Raw genomic sequence first — 23,120 nt, forward strand, 5'->3', positions numbered from 1 at the left:
ACCGCCCATGCATCCTTTGGCCTAGCTGAATGCTAGATGTCTTGATGCAGGCTTGGGAGCAATGGCAAGGGGATGGGTGGAATAGAGTATCCTGGGAGAGGGCTGCAACATTTCATTGGGGCCCCCGCTTGCCAACCAATCTTTCTCACGCCGCACCCTTTGGAGACGTGCAGCCTGCAGCGATTCAATCTCACACGGTGACTTTGCTTGTCTTTTCTCACAACCTTTATTTCCCTCCCTTCTGCACATTCTCTTAAGAGAGCGCGGATGGTGCCCGTCTTCAGGCAGGGGCCGTTTCTGTCATGGGTTGGGTGGATGTTAAAGAGGGGGGGGCCCTGTAGGGACAGCCATTCCAGACTGGTCCCTATTAAACTTGACTGGCGACCTATACCGCAGGGGGTTGGACTAGATGCCCCTCAGGGGTCCCGTCCAAGTCTCCAATTCTATGATCGACGTCGCTTCAGGGTGGGGAGGGGAGAGAGACGTGAGGATCGCCGGCAAAACAAAAGCAGCAGGAAAGATGAAATATATAATATTATATATATATATATATATGTATGTATATCTACACAGATATATGCAATATACAGATGAGAGAGAACCATACTTTGGCGGACAGTGTGTGTGTGTTACACGATCGTGGAAAGCAGCAAGCACAAGCGCTTAAATGTGTGATTCGGGGGGGGGGGTAGGAAGAGCACAAGGGCAGTTGGCCAAGTCAGGTGAGAGGCAGGAGAAGAGTTCGAAAGAAGGGAATGGTGAGGCGGTGGGAGCCCTGTGGCAGAATCCACACCCACAGCCGAGGGGGGGGGGAGGAACACAGACATCGTTTTGGGGCCCATGAGGATAACGGGTGCAATCGGGGGGGGGGGGGGTAGGGGGTAGGCACCCTCAGCTTCTTAGTGTCCATGTCAATTTGTTGAAATTCCTTCAGCAGTGCGTTTATAAAGTGTGTTTGTGTGTAGGCAGGAGTGGGGCGATCCTTTTGGTGTGCCCCACTTCCCCCCACGGCAGCCGCAGCCTTGCCATCTTCTCCCTGCGCAGTTCACAGGATGAGAGAGGTGTAGCCGACGGGGACTAGGCCTCGGCGGTCTCCGTGGCAACACTGGATCCAGTCTTCGTCCACCGTGTCCAGGACCCGCAAGACATCGCCTTTGCGGAAGCTGAGGTGGTCGTCCCTGCTCCCAGCGTGGTCGCAGAGAGCGCGAACGGCCCTGGATGGAGTCAGAGGGACGACACAGACTGTAAGTACCCAATATGGCCGCTCAGAAGAACTGGCAGATTCAGGGAATCGTAGAGTTGGAAGCGACCTCAAGGATCATCCAGTCCAACCCCCTGCAATGCAGGAAACTTTTGCCCAACGTGGGGCTCGAACCCATGACCCTGAGATCAAGAGTCTCATGCTCTACCATGCCAAAGTCTTTGCAGAAGTAATAATAATTTTTTAGGAAAGGAAAGGAAAATTCTAAGGAGGTCGCATCTTCTTCCGAGCCCAAGGAGTACCAAGCATACTCAGTGGGCACAGAATATGGACGGGGGGGGGGGGACTAAGGAAAACCCAGAGTGGGAGGGGTAATAGAGTGGCGGGCCTGAAAGTGGCGGGCAGAAGCACTTCACGCTGCAACACTTTGTTGCAGCCCTGGGCACGGAGAGAGGATGGCTCACCTGTATGGCTGTTGTGGGCTTGGTGGGACGTCTTCCCAAGATTCCTCTGGCCAGCTCTTCTCAGCCGGTGCCCCCTTCATCACCAGAGCCAGGATGTTCATGGTGGGCGGCAACCAGCTTGACGGGCGCCTGCTTGGATAGGAAAGGGAATATATTTGACCCACAATAAAAAACCCCACTTTTTGCCATTGGGGGTGCAATTTTAATTACAGAGACATTTAGGAAATGCTGCCTGAAAGTTGGGCACTTGGTTGGCCTAACTTTGAGCCTGGAAGGCTTGGGTTCGAATCCCGTTTTTCAGGCAGAGCAGTGTCTTTGTCCCTTCTGGCAAACCAGGAGTTTGCTGGGGGGAAATTAGGGAGAACCATGCTGTCTTCGGGACACAAGTCTGTGCTTACTTGGCTAATTCTGACCGCTGGCAATGACCAAGATCACAAGCAGGAGATGGCGAGAATAACTTGCCTTATATATTTCTTACGGAGCCGCTACTTCTGACCAGGTCGCTTTAAACTCAGGGGCAGAGAAGCTTTTTCCAGCCTGAGGGCCACATTCCCTTCTGAGGGCAACCTTCCCGGGGGGGGGGGGGGGGGCGCACATGAAAGTAGTGGGTGGGGGCCAGAGGCAAAAGTGGGCAGAGAAACTGATGTAAATATTTCCTTTGCACGGGAAGGTTAGTTCCCAAGGGATCAGAGTCCCTATTTCATCCGAGTGAAAATGCTCAAGCAGTGCTGGTGAGGGGTGTGCCCTGGAAGAAGGAGTGTGGGCTGAGGGACAGTTCCAAGGGCCACATGGAGAGGCTCAGAGGGCCGCATTTGGCTTGCTGGCTTCAGGTTCCCCAGCCTGACTGCCCGCTTACCTGGATTTCGATAGGTGAGAATCGGCCTCGTTGGCGCATCCTGGAGCGGCTGCCCCGAAGAGCCACCCTAGCCAGTTCCCCTTTGCAGTTCCAGCGCCCTCAAGCTTTTCGGCTGCCTCCTGGGCATCTGGCAAGCAGGTCGCCTCTGGCTTCTCTACAGCTTCCCCTACGGGTGAGCTGCCTTCCTCGCAGGCAGGGGGTGCCTGCCTTGGGCTCTCCAGTGAGCTGCTTCCTCTGGCGCCGGGCGCTTGAGGGAGCACGTCGGGGCTCACGCTAGCTTCTCCAGCCCCGCTGCGGGCCGCCTCCACAGCTTCTCCCAGAGCCGCCCTCAGCTTGGTCCAGTGGGTGTGAGGGAAGCGCTCCTGCTTCGGGGGGTCGCCGTAGACCCCCGAGGCCCGGCTCAGCTGCTCCCACCAGCTCTGCTGCTTCTCTTCGCTCTCCTGACAGCTCCCTTCGGCACCCGCCTCCGCCTCGGGGGCTCCCTCGCCGCCTCGGAAGGTGTGGCTCAGCCGGTCGCCCCACCGCAGGAGTCTCTGGTGCAAAGGCGGCCCGGCCTGGGGCTCGTGGAGCGGGCTGGATTGGGCCACGGGCCCTTCCGCGAGGCCGGCGAGAGGAAGCAGGCGTTTGGGCAAAGCAACTCGGCTTCCTCCGCGAGCCTTCTGGGAACCGGCAAGCAGCTCGGTGGGTGGGGTGGGACGCCGGGGTGGCGGCCGGACGTTGAGGGGCAGGTGCTGGTGCTCGAAGAGGAGGTCCAGCTGGAAGGTCAGCATGGAGAGCGGTTGGAGCAGCAGGAGGAGCTCGTCGGCCCAGCGGCGGCAGAAGCCTTGGCTGAGTACCAGGAAAGCGGTGGGCGAGTACAGCGCCGAGATCAGCTCTGTGGGGTCGGGAGACGGCATGAACAGGTAAGAAACACATACTTCTAAGTCTGTCTCAACCTTGTTGTTGGACTACCACTCCCATCATCCCCGGGTACCAGGACCAGTGGTCAGGGATGATGGGAGTTGTAGTCCAACAGCAGCTGGGGACCCCAGTTTGAGAAAGGCTGGCCATGCAGGGAGTTGGACTAGGTGATTCTTGGGGTCCCTTCCAAATGTACAATTCTGTGATTTTCCAGGAGCACAGGGTGGGGGAGAAATTAGAGGCTGTGACACCAGGGAGCAGAATTAAGCTTCCATTTTTCCACTCTTTAAACGAACCACCACCAAGTTTCTAATTCCTGCGTATTTAAAAAACCCACAAGTGAACCTAAAACATTTAAAGATCTAAATAAAAACCAGCATTCCCTCTCCCTGCCCCCCTGCAGTTCCAAATATAAAAGCTTATATTAAAATACGTGCCTGGGTTGAGATTCCTGCATTGCAGGGGGGGTTGGACTAGATGACCCTCGGGGTACCTCCCAACTCTATGATTCTATGGTAGGTGTGCTTAAACTAAAAAAAGGGTTTTAGCAGGCACCGAAAAGAGTAATGCGCAGGCACTTGCCTAATATCAGTACGTCGTAGAGGTGCCCCAAATTTACCTGAGTTCCGCTGCAGGTTGGCAAACCACTGTTCCAACTGCTTCATGCTACGGAGGAACAGGAAAAGATGGAGGGTTTTTAGCATTGAACGTAGGATTGCAGAAAGCTGCTTTGTACAGTCAGACCTTTGGGTCTACCTGGCTCAATATTGACTGGCAGCAGCTCTCCAGGGTTTTGGGTCAGGATCCTTCCCCCCAGGGAGGTTGCAAAGGTTGAAACCTGGACTTTTTGGCTTGCAAAGGAAATGATCCCTCACTGTGCTATGGGCCTTGGCCTTAAAAAGAAAGCAAGACCCTCATCCTCATGCCTTTGAGGGCTGGGTTTTAAGTTGCCTTGCGCCGTGTGATATCCTTGGGTCCATCTAAGTCAGTATTGTCCACACTGACTGGCAGCAAGCTCTCCAGGGTTTCAGGCAGGGGACATTCCCAGCCTGACCTGGAGATGCCATTGGGGGTCGAACCGGGAACCTCATGCATGTACGGTAAGGCAGATGAGCTACAGCTTCCCCCATCCCATGTCCTCTCTACTCACTTCAGGAGGCCCAGGATGAAAGCGTGGAAGCGCTGCTGGTTGCTGCGAAGTGGAGCCAAGCGTGATACCCGCCAGTACAAGGCATTCAGCGACCGAGCGTGGGGGCCTGGGAGAGAAGCAGATGGAGAAACACCAGCAGATGCCTCCACTTAGTGCCACATCCCAGTTCCCCGCCCCTGCCCCCAAATGCCCACAGGAATGAATGAACAAGCCACGACCGCCCCAAATACGAGAGTTTGCGAAATCCTTATGGACCAGGAGTGCACCTAGCCCGAAAGAGCCTGCCTCAATCTCCCATTTCTATTATTTCGCTGGCTCTCGGAGACGCAGCCTGTTTAGACAAGCACACACTCCCACCCCCCAATCTCCCGACATGAACCTCCTGCTTCCACTGTTTTAATTGCGGGCGCTTCGTTCTATTTATTTAAAAGCATTTCTCCACCGCTTGACGTCTCGGAAAACATCTAAGCGGTGTGCAGCTTGAAACAAACGCACAAAACAGCGTGGAAACAAGAACGCCACCCGGAAAAAAACCAGGAAAGCAGCTGTATAAAAGCACATTAAAAATAAAGGAATAAGGAACTAAAACATAAATTTCAGAAGATTCAAATGTGTACACAGAGTTAGCTTTATGGTCCTTAAGGCTGCTTAGGTGGGGTGGTCGAACTTCAGCGTGCAACATCACTTTTCATCCCGTCCCCTGGGGCAGAATAACCTATTCATTCATTCATTCATTCATTCATTCATTCCTTTCTATGCTGCTTTTCACTCCCATGAGTCACAAACCAGATCACAAACAAGATATAACAATAGCATAATAGAACATCACTATTACAACATAAATCGTCTAGAACAGGCATCCCCAAACTTCGGCCCTCCAGATGTTTTGGACTACAATTCCCATATTCCCCGACCACTGGTCCTGTTAGCTAGGGATCATGGGAGGTGTAGGCCAAAACATCTGGAGGGCTGCAGTTTGGGGATGCCTGGTCTAGAACAATTCACAAATCATCTGTAAAACAATTGCTCAGTTGGTTAGAGCGTGGTGCTGATAATGGCAAGGTTGCAGGTTCAATCCCCATAAGGGGCAGCTGCATATTCCTGCATTGCAGGGAGTTGGACTAGATCAGGCATCCCCAAACTTCGGCCCTCCAGATGTTTTGGACTACAATTCCCATCAACCCTGACCACTGGTCCTGTTAGCTAGGGATCATGGGAGTTGTAGGCCAAAACATCTGGAGGGCCGCAGTTTGGGGATGCCTGGACTAGAACAATTCACAAATCATCTGTAAAACAATTGCTCAGTTGGTTAGAGCGTGGTGCTGATAATGGCAAGGTTGCAGGTTCAATCCCCATAAGGGGCAGCTGCATATTCCTGCATTGCAGGGAGTTGGACTAGATCAGGCATCCCCAAACTTCGGCCCTCCAGATGTTTTGGACTACAATTCCCATCAACCCTGACCACTGGTCCTGTTAGCTAGGGATCATGGGAGTTGTAGGCCAAAACATCTGGAGGGCCGCAGTTTGGGGATGCCTGGACTAGATGATCCTCAAGGTCCCTTCCACCTTTACGATTCTACATATCAGCAATAAAGCAACCACCTTCTATAAATGGCTAAATGAAAGAACTGAAAAGATAAGCTAAAGGGCACAACCACAGCAAAAGATTCACAAAGCACTGTACTATATAGCACTCACAATCCACAAAACAATATTAGCAGCATTAGAGTACTAACAACCAACCAGTTATGCAAATAAGCAGATTTATCCTACCGGCTTTAACCAGGAAGCTCTGCAAAATGTGGCCTTTTGGGGTGCAGAATCAAGATTTTTTTTTTTTTAAAAAAAAGAAAACTACCACCAAACAAACCCACCTCCTGCCTATCTGACGCCTCCTTCCTACCTGGCTTGGCTGAGGCTTCCACAACGCTCCACGGGGAACTCGGTCTCTGGCCCGTGATGACATCTTTCTGAAAGGGTTTCAGGCCGTCTCCCACCAGGGCTCGCAGGGCAGGGCACAGAGTGGTCAGGACCACGTAGCCGATGTCTGGGCTGAGGCGGCTGTCTCCCAGCTGGGTCTGCGCAGGAGGGAAACGGCTGGGTGTCAGCTACTGGCAGGCTAGGGAGATAAAACAGCCAACACCACCACCCCTCCCCTTGCTAATTGGTAATTAGAGCTTTCTAATTAGCCTCCCTGCACACACCCGACCCTCGTAAGTGCAGAGGGCTGCTCCTTTTGCAGCTCCTTGCCAAGCAGCCATTCCTACGCCCGCCCGCCCACCCCCGAACACCCACTTTTGTATCTCTATGTCAGTGTGGCATAGCGGTAAGAGTGCCAGGTACCAGGAGAGACCAGGTGTCATGGACTGATTGGGGCGCACAGGAATGGTGGGAGGAACCAGCTGGGGAACCCCCAGGGGAAGAAGGCTCGGAGCCCGGGGAGTGGTGGTGAGACAACGATGGATGAGGAGGTGTTAGATACTGAAGAGGCAACAGGGCTTAGTGAGCTGGGAGAGTCTGTGGCAGAGAGAAGCCCAGAATCAGAGGTGGAAGCTGAAGCAGGAGAGGAAGGAGGCCAAGGAGCAGAGAGGATCTTGGTGGTGAAGAGTCACAGCTGTTTCCCCCCTCCTGCTGCGATAAGCTCCCCTCCCCTCCGGTCTCCCAGAACCAGAAGAGGTGTGAAATGAGAGGAGCAAATACAGACATGCAGGTGCAGTCTCTGATTGCTTGGGGGGTAACCCTGGAGGGTAGGAGACTTAGGCAGCAGCGGGAAGACAAGCGCCTTCAGTCTCTACAACTGCTTCAAGGGGGCAAGACCTGCTGGACATGTTGCTCTCCACGTTAGGCCTGTCCCCCCTATGTAGATTGTGTTTTTGTTAATACAGAGTTAACTCCAACTTGCAAGGCACGATTTACTGCTGGCTTGGTTCCGACACCGGGGTTCAAGTACCCACTCTGCTGCCAGCTCACCTTGGGGCAGTCACTGCCTCTTAGCCTAACCTACCTCGCATGGTTGTTGTGAGGATTAATTGAAGGGGGAGAGAACCACTACACCACTTTGAACTCCTCGGAGGAAAGGGGGGGGTATAAATGCAGGGTGTGTGTCTCTTCCCCTCCAAAATCTGAACCCGCAACCAGCTGCAAGGCTAAATTAGGGTGTTGGCGGAGAAGCAAGAGCCCTATCTATGCTGCCTTTAGCTTCTTGGAGGAAACGGGGGGGATATAAAATTAGTGGAAGCTGGTTTGTTAGGGCAAATGGGGCAGCGGCCAACCAACGCTCGGTCTGCGTTCAGCCAGCCCCCACCTTCCTGCCTTCTTTTCTTACAGCCAGTCCAAGGGGTGGCTTCTGCTGTCAGCTTCCTCCTCTCTAGTTTCAATGTTGCCCTTACATAAATCAGCTGGGGGAAGGAGGATAAGGATGGGGAAACCAACAAGGAGTGGGGACTGCCCATCATTGGCTCTGGTGCCGCCTGGGCTCCCTGCCTTCCGCCCCACCACCCGCAATGGGGAACCAGCCACCGGGCTGCATAAAATGTAACGTCAAAACAAACCTTCTGAACAAGGTTCCGGGCTGTGCTGAAATGGGCGACGATCTTGTCCACGGAGGCACTAACTGCCACGAGCAAAGCTGGGGGAAAGCCGAGAGAAGAGAGAGGATTACCGGGGGGGGGGCACATTGTTTGCTTGTGCTTCGGGGGCCGCCGTCCAGAAGTCCTTTCTGGTTATGATTTGGTTATCGGGGCAGTTGCAAGCGATCATGCTTTGAATGCTGTTTGCACCAGCAAACAATATCAGGGCAGACTGCTCGCTTCTTTTCCAATTACAGTGGTACGTTGGGTTACAGACACTTCAGGTTACAGACGCTTCAGGTTACAAACACCGCTAACCCAGAAATTGGACCTCAGGTTAAGAACTTTTCTTCAGGATGAGAACAGAAATTGCATGGTGGCGGCACGGCGGCAGCGGGAGGCCCCATTAACTAAAGTGGTACCTCAGGTTGAGAACAGTTTCAGGTTAAGAACGGACCTCCAGAACGAATTAAGTTCTTAACCCGAGGTACCACTGTACGGTGGTACCTTGGTTTTCAAACGTCTCCGTTGACGAACATTTCGGTTTTTGAACACCGTAAACCCGGAAGAAAATGCTTCTGTTTTCAAACGTGCCTCAGCTCAGAAGTCGAACCAAAAACACAGCTTCCGTATTGAGTTTTCTGTATTGAGGCTTCCATACTGAGTTTTCAGTTTTTGAGCGTTTCGGAACTTGAACAATCTTCCGGAACGGATTACGTTCGAAAACCGAGGTACCACTGCAGTACACATGTCATAGCTTCCTGCTGAAATGCTAGCACCATCCGGGAGGCTTGCCTGGTGCCTTCATTACATATCTTTTTGTTATTATTATTTTAAAAATAACATTTATTTAAATCATTAAAATGCAGTACAAAGAAAAAAGAATGTAACATTTACACAATATTTGTTAATTACATTTGTTCATTACATATCTTTAGGTGCCAGGCAAAAAATGTTCCTCTATAGCCAGGCCTTTGGCTGATTAAATGGTCGGTTTGCTTTTATTATGTATTTTGTGTTCTCGTGTTATGTTGTGAACTGCCCTGTGGTCTTTTCTAAAAAAAATGTTTAGGGGTACTCTCATTTTCCTAATCATATTGAAATACCGGCCCTCAATGAGGCCAAACCTAGATTCACAAAATGTTTAGGGGTACTCTCATTTTCCTAATCATATTGAAATACCGGCCCTCAATGAGGCCAAACCTAGATTCACAAAATGTTTAGGGGTACTCTCATTTTCCTAATCATATTGAAATACCGGCCCTCAATGAGGCCAAACCTAGATTCACAAAATGTTTAGGGGTACTCTCATTTTCCTAATCATATTGAAATACCGGCCCTCAATGAGGCCAAACCTAGATTCACAAAATGTTTAGGGGTATGCGTCCCTGTGCCCCCCCCAGAAAAAGCACTGCATTTAATTAATCATCATCATCACCTAAGCTATACATTCAAAGTGCTACACAACTCAGGAGTGGGAGTCCTTAAGGAGGTTGGATGGCCACTCCAGCAACTCCTGCAGCCAAGCTGGTGCCAAACGTATTGCTCTGCTTTCCTTTGGATCACATCAGCAAGGCTGAAAAGGGGCCTCCATACACACTACCCAGGGTTGCACCCCAGAAAGGTCACTTTGGTGCCGCTAACGGGGCAAAAACAACACGGGAGGCAGCAGTTACGATTTCCCAGACTGCAGCCACAGCAGGCGCTGCGATTCTCCAGCGGTTTGACGTCACCCCTAGAGGCACACTCCTTTGTCTCTCAACACAGACGGATGCCAGCAACAAAACATTCAGAGCGCTATTATACCACTCTAAGCAGCTGCAGCTTCCCCCAAGGAATCCTGGGAACTGTAGTTTGTTATGGGTGCTGAAAGCTGTGAGGAGATCCCTTTTCCCCTCACAGAGCGACAATTCCCAGACTTCCCTGGGGAAAGGAATTGATTATTAAACAACTTGTAGCTCTGTGAGGGGAAGGGGGGGGTGTCTCCTAATCGCTCTCAGCACCTTTAGCAAAAAGTATCTCCCAGAATTCTTTGGGGGAAGCCATGACTATTTAAAGTGGTATTGTTGTGCTTTGAATGTATAGCGCGAATGGGGGCTCACTTTCTATCTCTCTTAAATGAAAGCTGGGGATCTGGAAGTTAAGTTTCATATGTTTGCCCCCCTCTCCGTGGATGCCCATTGGGGGTACAGACGGAAAAGGAGGTGGCAGGCCCTCCCTGTCTCTTTTTCTTTTCCAATCTTCCTGGGGTTTCCTAGGAATACAACGCGTTTCCATGGAAATCCTCATCTCTTTGGCCGCGCTTCAGGTTTTCAAGAATTAAAGGTGCCAGCAGAGACATGGGTCGCCATGGGAACGAACAAGGCCTGAATAGGAGTTGGGAAGTGTTCCCAGGTATTGAAGGTGTTTGGGTGGCTCTATGCATCTCTCTCCCCTCGCCTGTGTTTCCCCCTCCTCTTCCTCTCCTAACATGTCCCCCACCCCAACCTCTAAAGTTGAACACTCTTGTCTAATTTGTTAACACCACGAGGCTAGACGTTTCCTAGCACGTCGCAAGTAGTAGTAAGCTCAGTATTGTCAACAATGGAAAATAATAATTAATAACCAATCGTGATCAACAATTATTGATGATCAATAGTGGTGTGTGTGTGTGTGTGTGTGTGTTTAAGATTGTACCTTTCTGTGCAAGGAAGAAGTAGGTACTTTCCTACATATTTGGTGGTGCTGCAAAGAAATTAAGAAGTTCTGGGATGAGATATACAAAGAATTAAAAAAAATAGTTAGATACTCCTTTAAAAAAGAGCCGGAAATCTTCCTCCTGAGCATGTTGAAGGAAGACATAAAACCAAAAGACAGATGTGTGCTAATGCATGTGACAACAGCGGGTAGACTCTTAGTCGCCAAAAATTGGAAGAGCAAAAAAATACCAAATAAAGAAGAGTGGTTGACCAAATTAATAAATTATCAAAATTTAGCAATCAAAGTTGGAATATCTAAAGGTTTAAGCGAAGAAAAAGCAGGAGAAGAGTGGAAACCGCTCAAGATTTATTTACAAAAACAAGTGGAAAAGGCGCAATTAATAGCGGATTTATGAGGGGCACAATATTAAGAAAATAAATTAAATTAGAGAGAGGTATGCGGTCTATCAGTGAAACCTAAATCAGAATATAGGAGCGGTTGGAAGTCACGATATGGTGGAGGGGGGAAAGGGTGGGGGGATAGTAGATTTTAGTAATGCGTAACGCTAAAGTGGTTGAAATATATATGTTCTTCTTTCTGCTCTTTTGTTCTTCTCTCTCTCTTTTCCCCCCCTTTCTCTCCTCTTTTTCTATTTTCTTTCTTTCCCCTCTTTTTTTCCCTCCTTCTCTTTTCTTAAATTGTACTTGTTATGTTATGTTAAGATTATTAAGTTATGTTATGTCATGCTAAAATACTGTTATATGTTACGTTATGTTAGGTTAGGTTTTTTTAAGTTAGTTTTTTTTTCCTTTTTTTCATCTGAAGCAATTTTTGCGTTGACATTATTTTTTGTTTCGTGTGGTTATGTTTGTCATATTTGCTATCTATATTTTATTCTTTCTATATGTTGAATTTTAAAGATTTTCAATAAAGAATATTTTATTTAAAAAAAAAGATTGTACCTTTCTTTTGTTCTCGAAGTTGGGCACAGACTCGATCAGCATCGGCCCCCCACAGATGGCTGGTATTTGGGACACCGCCAAAGGACTGGGAATGTTTGACTGGAAGAAGATGGGACAGAAAGAAGGGAAGTCAACATATGGAGGACAAGAGGCTATCTAGCTTCTCTGTGGATGCAAGGATTTTTATTTATTTATTCCAGTTATTAGCCAAGCCCTCACAAAGCGAATTGAAGAAAAAGAAATCTTTTTTTTAAACACGCACACACACAAAAGGAACTACGGTACATCCCTGTTCAGTTTTATCCTTTTACAAAACAAACTACTGTAGTTCAGTTCTCAGTTCGAGTCCACATCAAAAAGGGGGGGAGGGGTAATCAACATTCAGAATGTGGCAAGCTGCTGTGCTATGATATAGAACATACTTTAAAAGATGAAGAAAACATCAACACACACACACAGCAGAATGTGGATGGTTTCGTTTAGTTTTCCCAACAATTACCGGTATGATGTTTCAGCTTAAAGGGCCAAAGTGTCTAAAGCAGGCATCCCCAAACTGCGGCCCTCCAGATGTTTTGGGACTACAACTCCCATGATCCCTTGCTAACAGGACCAGTGGTCAGGGATGATGGGAATTGTAGTCCAAAACATCTGGAGGTCCGAAGTTTGGGGATGCCTGGTCTAAAGTAAAGAGATAATAATAATAATAATAATAATAATAATAATAATAATAATGCACACATGGAAGGGAATGAACTTGAAGGTGAACTAGAAATCATTCCAAATTGTACCCCAAATTGAATTGAATTCACTCAACAAATTGTGGGAACTCCTTTCAGGTGCAGACCAGAGATTTGTGGGCTAATTTGGTGAGCTTTGTTACACTGAACTAGTTCGTTCCAAGCTCTACTTGAAACAGCCTCTCCTTCTGCCTGCCAAGCACATATAACCAGCTTCAAAAACTTAATGGCATAAGTCAGGAAGCTGCCTTATGCCGAGGGCGCCAGTCTCTCAATCCTGAGAGACTGGAGTTCAAATCCCCACTCAGCTATGAAGCTCACCGGGTGGCATTTGGCCAAGTGCCATCTCTCAGCCTCACCTACCCCACAGGGTTGATGTGAGGATAAACCAGGGAAGGGAGAAACCATGTATGCCAACTTGGGCTCCTCGGAGGAATAAAAATAAAATTAGAAAATAATACAAGGTAAAAATAAAAGAAGCGAAGGAAATGCAATGAAAAAATCAATGTGAATACTGAATGTGGAAACCCCTGATCAACTGCTAGATTAAGTGTTGCAGCCCTAGATATGTAATATCTCAATTTCTGTGCTTTCCACACCACCCAATGGCTTCCTTCCTTCCTTCCTTCCTTCCTTCCTTCCTTCCTTCCTTCCTTCCTTCCTTCCTTCCTTCCTTCCTTCCTTCCTTCCTTCCTTCCTTCCGTTTGGCTCAGACTCCCACATGTTGAGAATCTCTTGTTTCATTTTAAAAACAAACCCGCAAGCTTCCAGTCCTCATGGCTTTGATTTTTTTAAAAAAAAACAATGCCGATGAAACTGTGGGCTGGAGGCATGCAAATTTGGTTTCCCGTCAGCAGGAGGATGAACTTGAATAGTCCCTCTATAGCTCTTTGAATTTCACCCTCCTTGGAGGAGCTCTCCCCTTGTATTTTCCTGGCAAGTCAGTCAGTGTATATCTTGACTTAGGCAACCAGTCTGGACTGGAGATGATCAGAAACATGCGACTATTAGCCTCCTCTCAGGGTGGTTAATTTTCCCCCCTAGCACAGTTAGGGGAAACCTCCAGATGTTGCTTGACTACAACTCCCATCATCCCTGGCCATTGTTTACACTGGCTGGGGCTGATGGGAGCTGGAGTCCAACCAAGTTATTTGTTGAAAGCATTTTTTACCCAGCTCTTCAGTCCAAAAACACCTCCCAGAGCAGGTTGTAGTGATCAATAATAAGAGTCTAGAGCAGGCATCCCCAAACTGCGGCCCTCCAGATGTTTTGGCCTACAACTCCTATGATCCCTAGCTAACAGGACCAGTGGTCAGGGATGATGGGAATTGTAGTCCAAAACATCTGGAGGGCCGAAGTTTGGGGGGGCCTGGTCTAGAGAGCATTGGTTCCCAATGTGGGCAGTACCACCTCCTGGGGGGCAATGCGATTACTTGTGGGGTGGGCGCTAAGAGGCAAGAGGGCGATGTAAATGACGATCAGATTTCAAAAAACTGGTATCACTGGATGAAGTTAATCTAATTAGTTGCTTTAATTAATCTAAAGACACAGACCAATTGCACAGGGGCTACGTTCTGGACCCCCATGCAGGTCACCGGGCTGTCCTACCTGGTTCTGCCCCCCCGTCCTGTTGCACCCCCTTTTTGTGATGTTTTCAGGGCACCTCTGGGCTCAGCGCAATGCGCAGTGGCACACATATCAGACACCCCTTAAACAGTCGCTGCCTGCAAATAGTTTTCATTGGATTTTGAACGAATGTGCAATTGGTTGTTACTGTTTTGAATTTCACTGTTATTATCCCTCTTAGCGGGCTGCAGTTCTGCGTAATGCTTTTTAGAGAGGTGAGTGGGGGGCACCGGAGCTGAGTTTATAGAACCGAGGGGCCGGTGGCACAAAAAGGTTTGAGAACCACTGGTCTATAGAGGACCTCAAGTCCCCCATCCAGCTGCACACACCTGATGCCAAAGGGCGGGAGTAGCCGTACCCACAAGAAGCTGATTGGACAAGGCCAGAACGGCAATTCGCACAGAGTTGCAACGGGCAGCCTCTGTCTCTGTGCCGGCAGCTGCTTTGGCCTTGCAGCCTTCAACCAAATCTCTCAAGGAGGCACACAGTTTGGGGAAGAGCTGACCGAGGCAGGGAGGTGGGAAGCAGAGGGGTGGGGAATGAGGGGAGAGGCGGCTTACGTTGCTTGGGAGCTCCCGGCTCTTTGGCTTCCATACTGCCCCAGGGCACTCTCCCGAGCCCTGCTCCAGCCTGGCTGTCAAGGGGGGCGCGGCGGGCTCCAAACGGCCCCTCGGGCACCTGGCGGGGTGGGAAAGCTAAGGCGGGGAAGGTGCGGCTGCGGGGGAAGAGGGGTGAGAACAGCACAGCCAGGTCAGGGCTCTCCAGGAAAGGCAGGACGCTCCTGGCAGGCGGGGAGTAGGCCCCGATGGGGGAGAGGCGGATGGGGAGCAGCTCCTCGGGCGAGAGAGTGCCCAAGACCTGCCCCTGCCCCCCAGCCAGGAGGCAGACCTCCTCGCAGGACAAGGTCTTGAGCCTGGGGCAGAAGGCCGGGGCAGGAGGGGCAGGGGAGGTAAGCTCCACACTCTCTAAGCCGGGGCAGAGTGAGGGGTGCAGGGATGCCGGGGCCTCCACCACAGAGAAATGGACCAGGAGAGGTGGGTAGGGCGGATTCTGAGGTCTGGAGGAGCGGGCAAGGAGGGCGTCAGCTGTAGGTTAGAGCGAGGGCAAGGGGGCCAGTAGGTCGCGGCAGGACCATGGAGAGAAGCCAGTGCAGAGAGAGGGATGGATGGATGGGGGGGGGGGAGTTTGGAAGCACGTGAGGGCGACAAACCAGTGAGAAATGCATGGAAGCCAGACAACGAGCGAGACCAGCGTGATTGATTGATTGATTGATTGATTGACATGGGAAGCGGGACGGGGGTGTGGAAGGGGAAGCCAGAAAGAGGTTTGGGGGGGGGGGGGTCAAGAGCAAGGAAGGTGAGGAAGAGGAGAGAATATGAAACAAAACAAAACAAAAAAAGTTATTTCCAGAAGTCACACAGCAGACAACGAACAAACATAATGGTCAATGAGACACGACGCAACACAAAACAATCCCAGCGCAAAAACACCCAACCTTGTTTGGAAGCTGCGTGTCGTCAGCTGGGAAACGCAGGACCCTAGTCCGGAGTTGGGGGACTCTGGCCCCACTCACTCCATACATGAGATACCGTTTTAAGCATTCATGGCGTTCCCCAAAAGGATTCTGGGAGATAAATGTTCATTAAGGGTGCTGGGAGTTGCCAGGAGGCCCCTGTGATCCCCAAAGTGGTTTGAATAGCCAAGCCCTTTTCACGGGGGACTCTGTGAATTGTAGCTCTGGGAGGGGAACGGAGGGTCCCCCTATTAACTCTTAGCACCCTTAACAAATGGCAGCTCCCAGAATTATTTGGGGGAAGCCATGACTCTTTATAGTGCTTTAAATGCATGGTGTGAATACGGCCTTAGAAGTCTTCTGCTTGTTGCTTGACTCCCAGCTCCCATTTTCCCTGACCTTGCTGGCTGGGGCGGAGGAAGGTTGAGAGATGGACAATATCTTGAGGGTCACTGGCTTGCCCTGTCTAGCACAGGAGAAGCCCTTAGGCATCCAAAAGAGACAATCTGCCCCTGCTGTGTTTGGATACAATTGCACACCATTTTGAATTAAGATGGCGGAACTGCACTGATTTTAACCACCGATGTCAAAACTGTGCTGATTAATAATAATAATAATAATAATAATAATAATAATAATAATTTATTTATACCCCTCCCATCTGGCTGGGTTTCCCCAGCCACTCTGGGCGGCTTCCAACAGAAAAATGAAATAAAATAATCTATTAAACATTAAAAGCCTCCCTAAACAGGGCTGCCTTCAAATGTCTTCTAAAAAACTGGTAGCTGTTTTTCTCTTTGACATCTGATGGGAGGGCGTTCCACAGGGCGGGCGCCACCACCGAGAAGGCCCTCTACCTGGTTCCCTGCAACTTGGCTTCTCGCAATGAGGGAACCGCCAGAAGGCCCTCGGCGCTGGACCTCAGTGTCTGGGCAGAGCAGGTATGAGGCTGCTATTGCTTTCTAATCTTACTTAATTTATTTAACAAAATGTATAGCCTCTCAGTGGTTTACTGAGAAGGTCCCATGTTCTCAACCCCCAGCATCTTCAGGTAGGATTGGGGAAATACCCCCTGCCTGAAGCCCCAGTGTGCCGCTGCCAGTCAGTGCAGACATTAGTGAGGTAGATGGAGCAGTGGTCTGATCTATAAGGTAGCTCTCCATGTTCTCCATGTAGAGCTGGCAGTAGACACTGTCTGAAATTCTGGGGAGGGCCGTAGCTCAGTGGCAGAGCATCTGCTTTGCAAATCGAAGGTCCCTGGTTCAACTTCCAGCATCTCAGGTAGGGCTGGAAAGCTTGGAGAGATGCTGCTGCTGCTGCTGCTGCCAGTCAGTGTAGACAGTACTGAGCTAGATGGGCCAGTGGTCTAACTCAGCAGAAGGCAAGTTTCTCTGTTCCAAAGCCCCCAGCCTGAAACAGAAACTTCCCCACCCTGAAATGTAGCAAGTTTGGCTTGAAGTCTCGCAAAGTAATCCACATTACTATCTGACGAGAGCACACAAACCTTAATCCCCGGGAAACCCTGAAGTCCAGAGTCTAAAATTTCCTAAGTGCACCGCTGCCACGATGACGTGGGCCGTTGAAGTTACATTACCTTCAAAAAGCCAACAAATGATTCTCTCCGAACCAGGAAAAGGCAGCTGATTATAGCTCTTGCCCTGTTTTAGGGGGAGGGGGAGCTTTTACACCAGTTTGCTTCCGGTGGAAAGAGAAAGAAAGGGAAAGGCAAGTACTGCAAAGGTTGTCAGCCTAGGAAGACAAATGCAAAGTGATTTCCTTCTTCCTGCTTCCTCCTGCTAACACAAGTGCATGAGTGTGTGTTGTCGAGGGAGGGAGGCAGCAGGGGGGGCGGGAGAAGTTCCCCCAGCTCCGACTGACAACCACGTTGACCAATCAGAGCAACTCCTTTTCTGGTTATTTATTAATTTTAGGCCAGGTAACCAGATTCAAGGTGTGCCTTAGAGGCTGGCTGGGGTGGCATTCGTTTCTTCATTCTATTAAAGCGAAACAAGGAACCAATTAAAAACTCATTAATAGCAGAGCAGTGATGGAAGTGGAGCGTGTGTGTCTGTCAGACGCCCCCCCCCCCCCGGAACAAAGCACAAGATGTCCCTGGAAATGTGCTAATGTTTATGAAAAAAAAAAAACCAAAACTGCATCTGTGCCGTGGTCGTTTGTTAAGGGTGCGAGGAATTGCAAGATTCTTTGGGGACGAAGTCATCTGCTTTAACTGTGCTTTGGATGAATTGAATGCACACAGCCAGAGTATACACTTGTTCGTTTGTATACCTCGACTACTTGAGCGCATAGGTGGCACACTCTTTCGAACGCAACACGTGAGCGCCCCACTCACAGACTGCATTCCTGCTCCGAAACTACCTTAAACACCCCAGGAAAAATAAATAACACATTGTTATAGTTACAGGTAGGTAGCCGTGTTGGTCTGAGTCGAAGCAAAATAAAAAAATTCCTTCAGTAGCACCTTAAAGACCAACTAAGTTTATATTTTGGTATGAGCTTTCGTGTGCATGCACACATCAGGTATCTGACGAAGTGTGCATGCACACGAAAGCTCATACCAAAATATAAACTTAGTTGGTCTTTAAGGTGCTACTGAAGGAATTTTTTTATTTTACATTGTTATAGGTTTTGGGGGTGGGGTTCAGTCTGGATCAGGGGTTCCCAAACTAAGGCCCGGGGGGCCAGATGCGTCCCAATCACCTTCTAAATCCGGCCCGCGGACGGTCTGGGAATCAGCATGTTTTTACATGAGTAGAATGTGCCATTTTATTTAAAATGCATCTCTGGGTTATTTGTGGGGCCTGCCTGGTGTTTTTACATGAGTAGGATGTGTCCTTTTATTTAAAATGCATCTCTGGGTTATTTGTGGGGCATAGGAATTCGCTCATATTTTTTTTCAAAATATAGTCCAGCCCCCCCCCCAAGGTCTGAGGGCCAGTGGACCGGCCCCCTGCTGGAAAAAGTTTGCTGACCCCTGGTCTGGATAATACCCATATGACCGTACTGTGAGATTATAATTTATAAGAAGACGCCAGCTGATCTGGTCAGACAAGTTTCTTTGTAAGATCATTATCTTAAGAATACCTTCTACTGTAATGGCCTGTTAAGTGCTGCTATTTACATGTCCAAAGGGGTTGCCCTGTTGCCATGGAGACAAATGGACGGCCTTTTCCCCAATTCTTCAGATGGGGAACAATAGGCCAAAGTGGGCTGTTATTGTACTAGAAGGTGCTGATCTTGCTCTGGGCCTATAGTTGTGGCTTGGAGATCTCCCTGGGAATTTAAGGGAGTGGGGAGATCTAAATGGAGTGTTAATGCTGTGAGCACCGTGTTTCCATTCCATTCTTCTTCTTGTTGTTGTTGTTTAGTCGTGTCTGACTCTTCGTGACCCCATGGACCATTCTTAATCCTAGCTTAATCCCATTTAGGAGAATATACATAGCGGTTGTGGGGGAAACACCCCATTTCACCCTCGCAACTAGGGTTGCCAGACTCAATAGAGGACAGGACTTCTGTGCCTTCAATTGCCCTGCTCTCTTTTGAGTCTGGAAACCTTAAAGAGAAACCAGCAGACCCTTTGTTTAATTTCCAAGCAAAGGGCCTGCTGGTTTCTCTTTAAGGTTTCCAGACTCAAAAGAGAGCAGGGCAATTAAAGGCACAAAAGTCCTGTCCTCTATTGAGTCTGGCAACCCTACTCACAACAATCCTATGAGGTAATTTAGCCAGAGAGTGAGAGACACACAGAGAAAGAGTGATTGGCCCAAGGTCACCCGCTGTGCTTCACAGAAAGAGTCGAGGATTCGAACCCACACCATACATTTAAAGTACTAATATACCACTTTAACAGTCATGGCTTCCCCCAAAGAATCCTGGGAATTGTAGTCTGTTAAGGGTGCTGAGAGATCTTAGGAGACCTCGAGTCCCCTGCCAGAGCTACAATTCCCAAAGTGAAACACATGCAGATATGAAGTTTGAGGAGAACAAGCACCCCACCCCAAAGATATATTCCCCCTCTTAGTCAACCACATCTTTTACAATCCTCATATCACACGCACAGGGAGTCATAGGGTTAAATGGTATTTGGTAGGCTAAGGCTTGTTGGCTGGTGTTTTGGGGAGGGAAGCAGTTTAAAGGCACGTCAACATCCATTTCCTGATTGAGCTCTCTTTCATAGGAACCACAAATGTGCTTTACCCCCGTGCCTTCCTGCCTCCATTAGATGCCCCCTGGGCTTAGGGTTGCCAGACTCAATAGAGGACAGGACTTCTGTGCCTTTAATTGCCCTGCTCTCTTTTGAGCCTGGAAACCTTCAACAGAAACCAGCAGACCCTTTGTTTAATTTCCAAGCAAAGGTCTGCTGGTTTCTCTTTAAGGTTTCCAGACTCAAAAGAGAGCAGGGCAATTAAAGGCACAGAAGTCCTGTCCTCTATTGAGTCTGGCAACCCTACCTGGGCCACATCTACACAATACTTGCAATAAACCGCCTGAGGGCGGTATACAAATTTAATACATAAAGTAATAATAAAACTGTTAGAATATTTCCAAAGCAAAGCAGGGTCTGGTGTGATTTCAAACTAGATGGGGAGGGTGACCTGCGTGTTGAGAGTCCTACATTGCAGGGGGCTGGACTATACAATCCTCAGAGTCCTTTCCAACTCTGCAGTCCTATGATTCACTTTAAACAGTCACAGCTTCCTGCAAAGAATACTCTGGGAACTGTAGTTCACCTGAGGTGCGGAGAGTCATCCGGAGGCCCTTGTTCCGCTCACAGAGCTACAGTTCCCAGGGTGATTTACCCAGCAACCCCTCTTCCCAGCGGACTTTGAGAACTGCAACTCTGGGAGGGAAATTGGGGGTCTCCGATCCACTCTCAGCACCCCTAACAAGCTACGTTCTCCAATATTGCTTTGGGGGACGCAGCAATTGTGCAAAGTGGGGTAAAATAACTTTAAATGTAAGGTACACTCTCCAAAATCTGAGCCTCCACATCAGGGGAGATCATCCAAGCCTTACCCTCCACAAAACTCCTCTCTCCTCTCTCCTCCTTCCCCGGCATCCAGGGGTCCCTCCTCCCATTGGATGGGCCCTCGGAGGTTCGATCAGACGCCTTCACCTCCATCCTTCCATCTTCTCCTTCTTCAAAGCCTCCCTCCACAATGGGCTGCAGTCCGGGGCGGGATTTCCTCCTCCGGGGAGGGATTTCCTTCGGGGGCCTGAAGGGCCTGTTTGGTGGTGGCTCCACGACAACCTCCGGCGGAGCGCTCCCGTCAGGCACCCCCTTCCCGGGATCCACTTGCCATGGGGTTTGGGTGCCCGCCTTCAAGTGCACCTGGGCTTTCTGCTTCCGGCAGCGCAATTCCTTGAACGTGGTCACCCCTCTTTGGCCGGCGGGGTTGGCTGGCGGCTCTGATGGTGGAGTTGGGGCCCCGGCCGTCTCCCGGCAAGGGGCCACGCCACACGTCAGCTCATTCAATGGCGGCAGCTCAGTGTCAGGGGAGAAGACGATCAGCCAGTCGCTCTGGTCCTTCCTCGTCTGGGGTGGGGGCCCCACTGATGTCGCGGGCTTCTTCCTTTTCTGCGCCAACTCGTGGAAGGAAGTGATGTTCTTCCTGCTGCTCGCCGCCTGCGGGTCGCCATGGCAGGGTGGCAGATCTGCCAGGGCCATCGCAGGCTTCCCTGCTTCGCTTCGCCTCAACCCCTGAAGCCCCCTCTTCGTTCTGGGGGGCACTGGCGGAGGGCCGCTCAAAACACGAGGCCTCGTTGGAGCAGCCTGGTTCGAGTTGACGTCCACTAGGTCCGAGAAGAGCTTTCCGGGCTCTGCTTCCTGGCACGGGAGAGCATTGCAGTTTGAATCCAGCTCTGGGCTGATTTTGGGGGCTGGCACGGCTGGGGGAGCCCTGAAGGGACGGGTCGGGGGAGGTACAGGCAGGGGAGCCCTGCAGGAATCAGCGAGGGGCGACTTGACCGGGCTTTCCCCACACGGAGAAGACATGTCAGGCGTGGACCCCAATGAGCTACCACTGCACAAGCTGTCGGGGCTGTCCCAGACACGGGACGGGCGTGGCTCACCGATCTGGATGTTGAGGTTCAAGCTTTCATCTTTGCGGTCAGCGAGGGGGAGAATGCCGCGAGCATCTTCCAAGGGAACAATGTTGGGCTGGCTCTCGGGACTCCTCGGCTCCTCGGCAGGAAATTCTCTGCAGTACACAGAGACCGGGCTCTCATCCAGGCTGATATCTGAGGAGCTACTAACAGATGAGGAGCCCAGCTCCGACGGGGAACCTGCTTCCTCCTCCTCTTCTTCTTCATCCTCCTCTTCTTCCTCACGCTTCAGAGCCAGGCAGTTGGGCGAGAGAGGCTGACCCTGGAGGCCTCGCTTGAGATCCGAATGCAGCGTGTGGCCGTCGCAGCAGCGGCAGGGCAGCGACGGGTTGTTGGAGTTGGCGTCTACCAGCTCGCGGGTGTTGCCGCCGTGACCGTGGCAATCCTGGCAACCCACCCGGTCTCTCGGGGGCGCCAACGTGTTGGCATCCTCTTGGAGCTCCGGGTGGCGCGACAGGTGGAGGCCCAAGGAGACATGCTGCAGGTGGACGTGGTTCAGGTTACAGATCAGGCCCTTTTTCGGAGACTGCATGGTCCCGGAAGACGAGAGGGGAACCGGGTGGCGCTCAAGTCCGTCGGCTCTGCCTGGATGTCACCCGCCAGGGTGCCCTGGGAAGTTCCCTGCAAAAGGCAAAGCCAGCTTCTGAGTGTAGGCAAAATTCGGGATACAGGGAAATAAGGAGAGCACATAAACATAACAGGGTTTAGGTTGATCTTAGGCCACATCTGCATGGTACATTCGAAAGGAGTATTATACTACTTTAAGCAGTCATGGCTTCTCCCAGAGGATCCTGGGGACTGTAGTTTGGGAAGGGTGCAGAGCAATGTTAGCAGACCCTTATTCCCTTCACAGAGCTATTGTTCCAAGTCCCCTGGGAAGAAAGGTTGACCGTTGAACTACTCTGTAAGTTGTAGCTCTGTGAGGGGAAGGGGGGGTCTCCTAACAACTCCCTGCACCCATAACAAACTACACTTCCCATAGTTCTTTGAGGGAAGCCATGATTGTTTAAAGTGGTACTATACAGTTTTAAATGTTCAGTGCAGATGGGGCCATATAGAATTGTCTATCTAATTATTGTTATTGTTTCAATTTATTGCTTACCCTTACCATAAGGCTCCAGGGCAGGTTAGGTGGGTTCTAATGGGACCCAGGTGGCGCTGTGGGTTAAACCACTGAGCCTAGGGCTTGCTGATCAGGTCAGCGGTTCGAATCCCTGTGATGGGGTGAGCTCCCGTTGCTCGGTCCCAGCTCCTGCCAACCTAGCAGTTCGAAAGCACGTCAAAGTGCAAGTAGATAAATAGGAACCGCTACAGCGGGAAGGTAAATGGCGTTTCCGTGT

At 50.3% G+C, this 23,120-nt stretch overlaps 1 protein-coding gene across 1 annotated transcript; it reads right to left on the reverse strand.

Moving 5' to 3' along the window:
- Nucleotides 1-510: 510 nt before the first annotated feature.
- Nucleotides 511-22,399, reverse strand: RUSC1 (RUN and SH3 domain containing 1). Its single transcript, XM_060269851.1, has 11 exons — nucleotides 20,642-22,399; nucleotides 17,252-17,336; nucleotides 14,705-15,229; nucleotides 11,782-11,880; nucleotides 8,123-8,199; nucleotides 6,475-6,649; nucleotides 4,572-4,677; nucleotides 4,041-4,087; nucleotides 2,522-3,395; nucleotides 1,666-1,797; nucleotides 511-1,214 (listed from the first exon to the last, which is right to left on the reverse strand). The coding sequence occupies exons 1-11, from the start codon at nucleotides 22,310-22,312 to the stop codon at nucleotides 1,046-1,048; spliced, it is 3,960 nt and encodes a 1,319-aa protein (XP_060125834.1). The 5' UTR covers nucleotides 22,313-22,399; the 3' UTR covers nucleotides 511-1,045.
- Nucleotides 22,400-23,120: the final 721 nt, after the last annotated feature.

Source organism: Zootoca vivipara, chromosome 17 (assembly GCF_963506605.1).
Source record: "Zootoca vivipara chromosome 17, rZooViv1.1, whole genome shotgun sequence".
Lineage (NCBI taxonomy): Eukaryota > Metazoa > Chordata > Lepidosauria > Squamata > Lacertidae > Zootoca > Zootoca vivipara.

Excerpts from the sequence above, each read along its gene's own strand:
- RUSC1 (XM_060269851.1), bottom strand. The coding sequence starts at position 22,312 with ATGCAGTCTCCGAAAAAGGGCCTGATCTGTAACCTGAACCACGTCCAC. Across the intron at positions 4,088-4,571 it reads TTCATCCTGGGCCTCCTGAA|CATGAAGCAGTTGGAACAGT; the intron begins GTGAGTAGAGAG and ends GTTCCTCCGTAG. Across the intron at positions 1,798-2,521 it reads TCTCACCTATCGAAATCCAG|CAGGCGCCCGTCAAGCTGGT; the intron begins GTAAGCGGGCAG and ends TTCCTATCCAAG.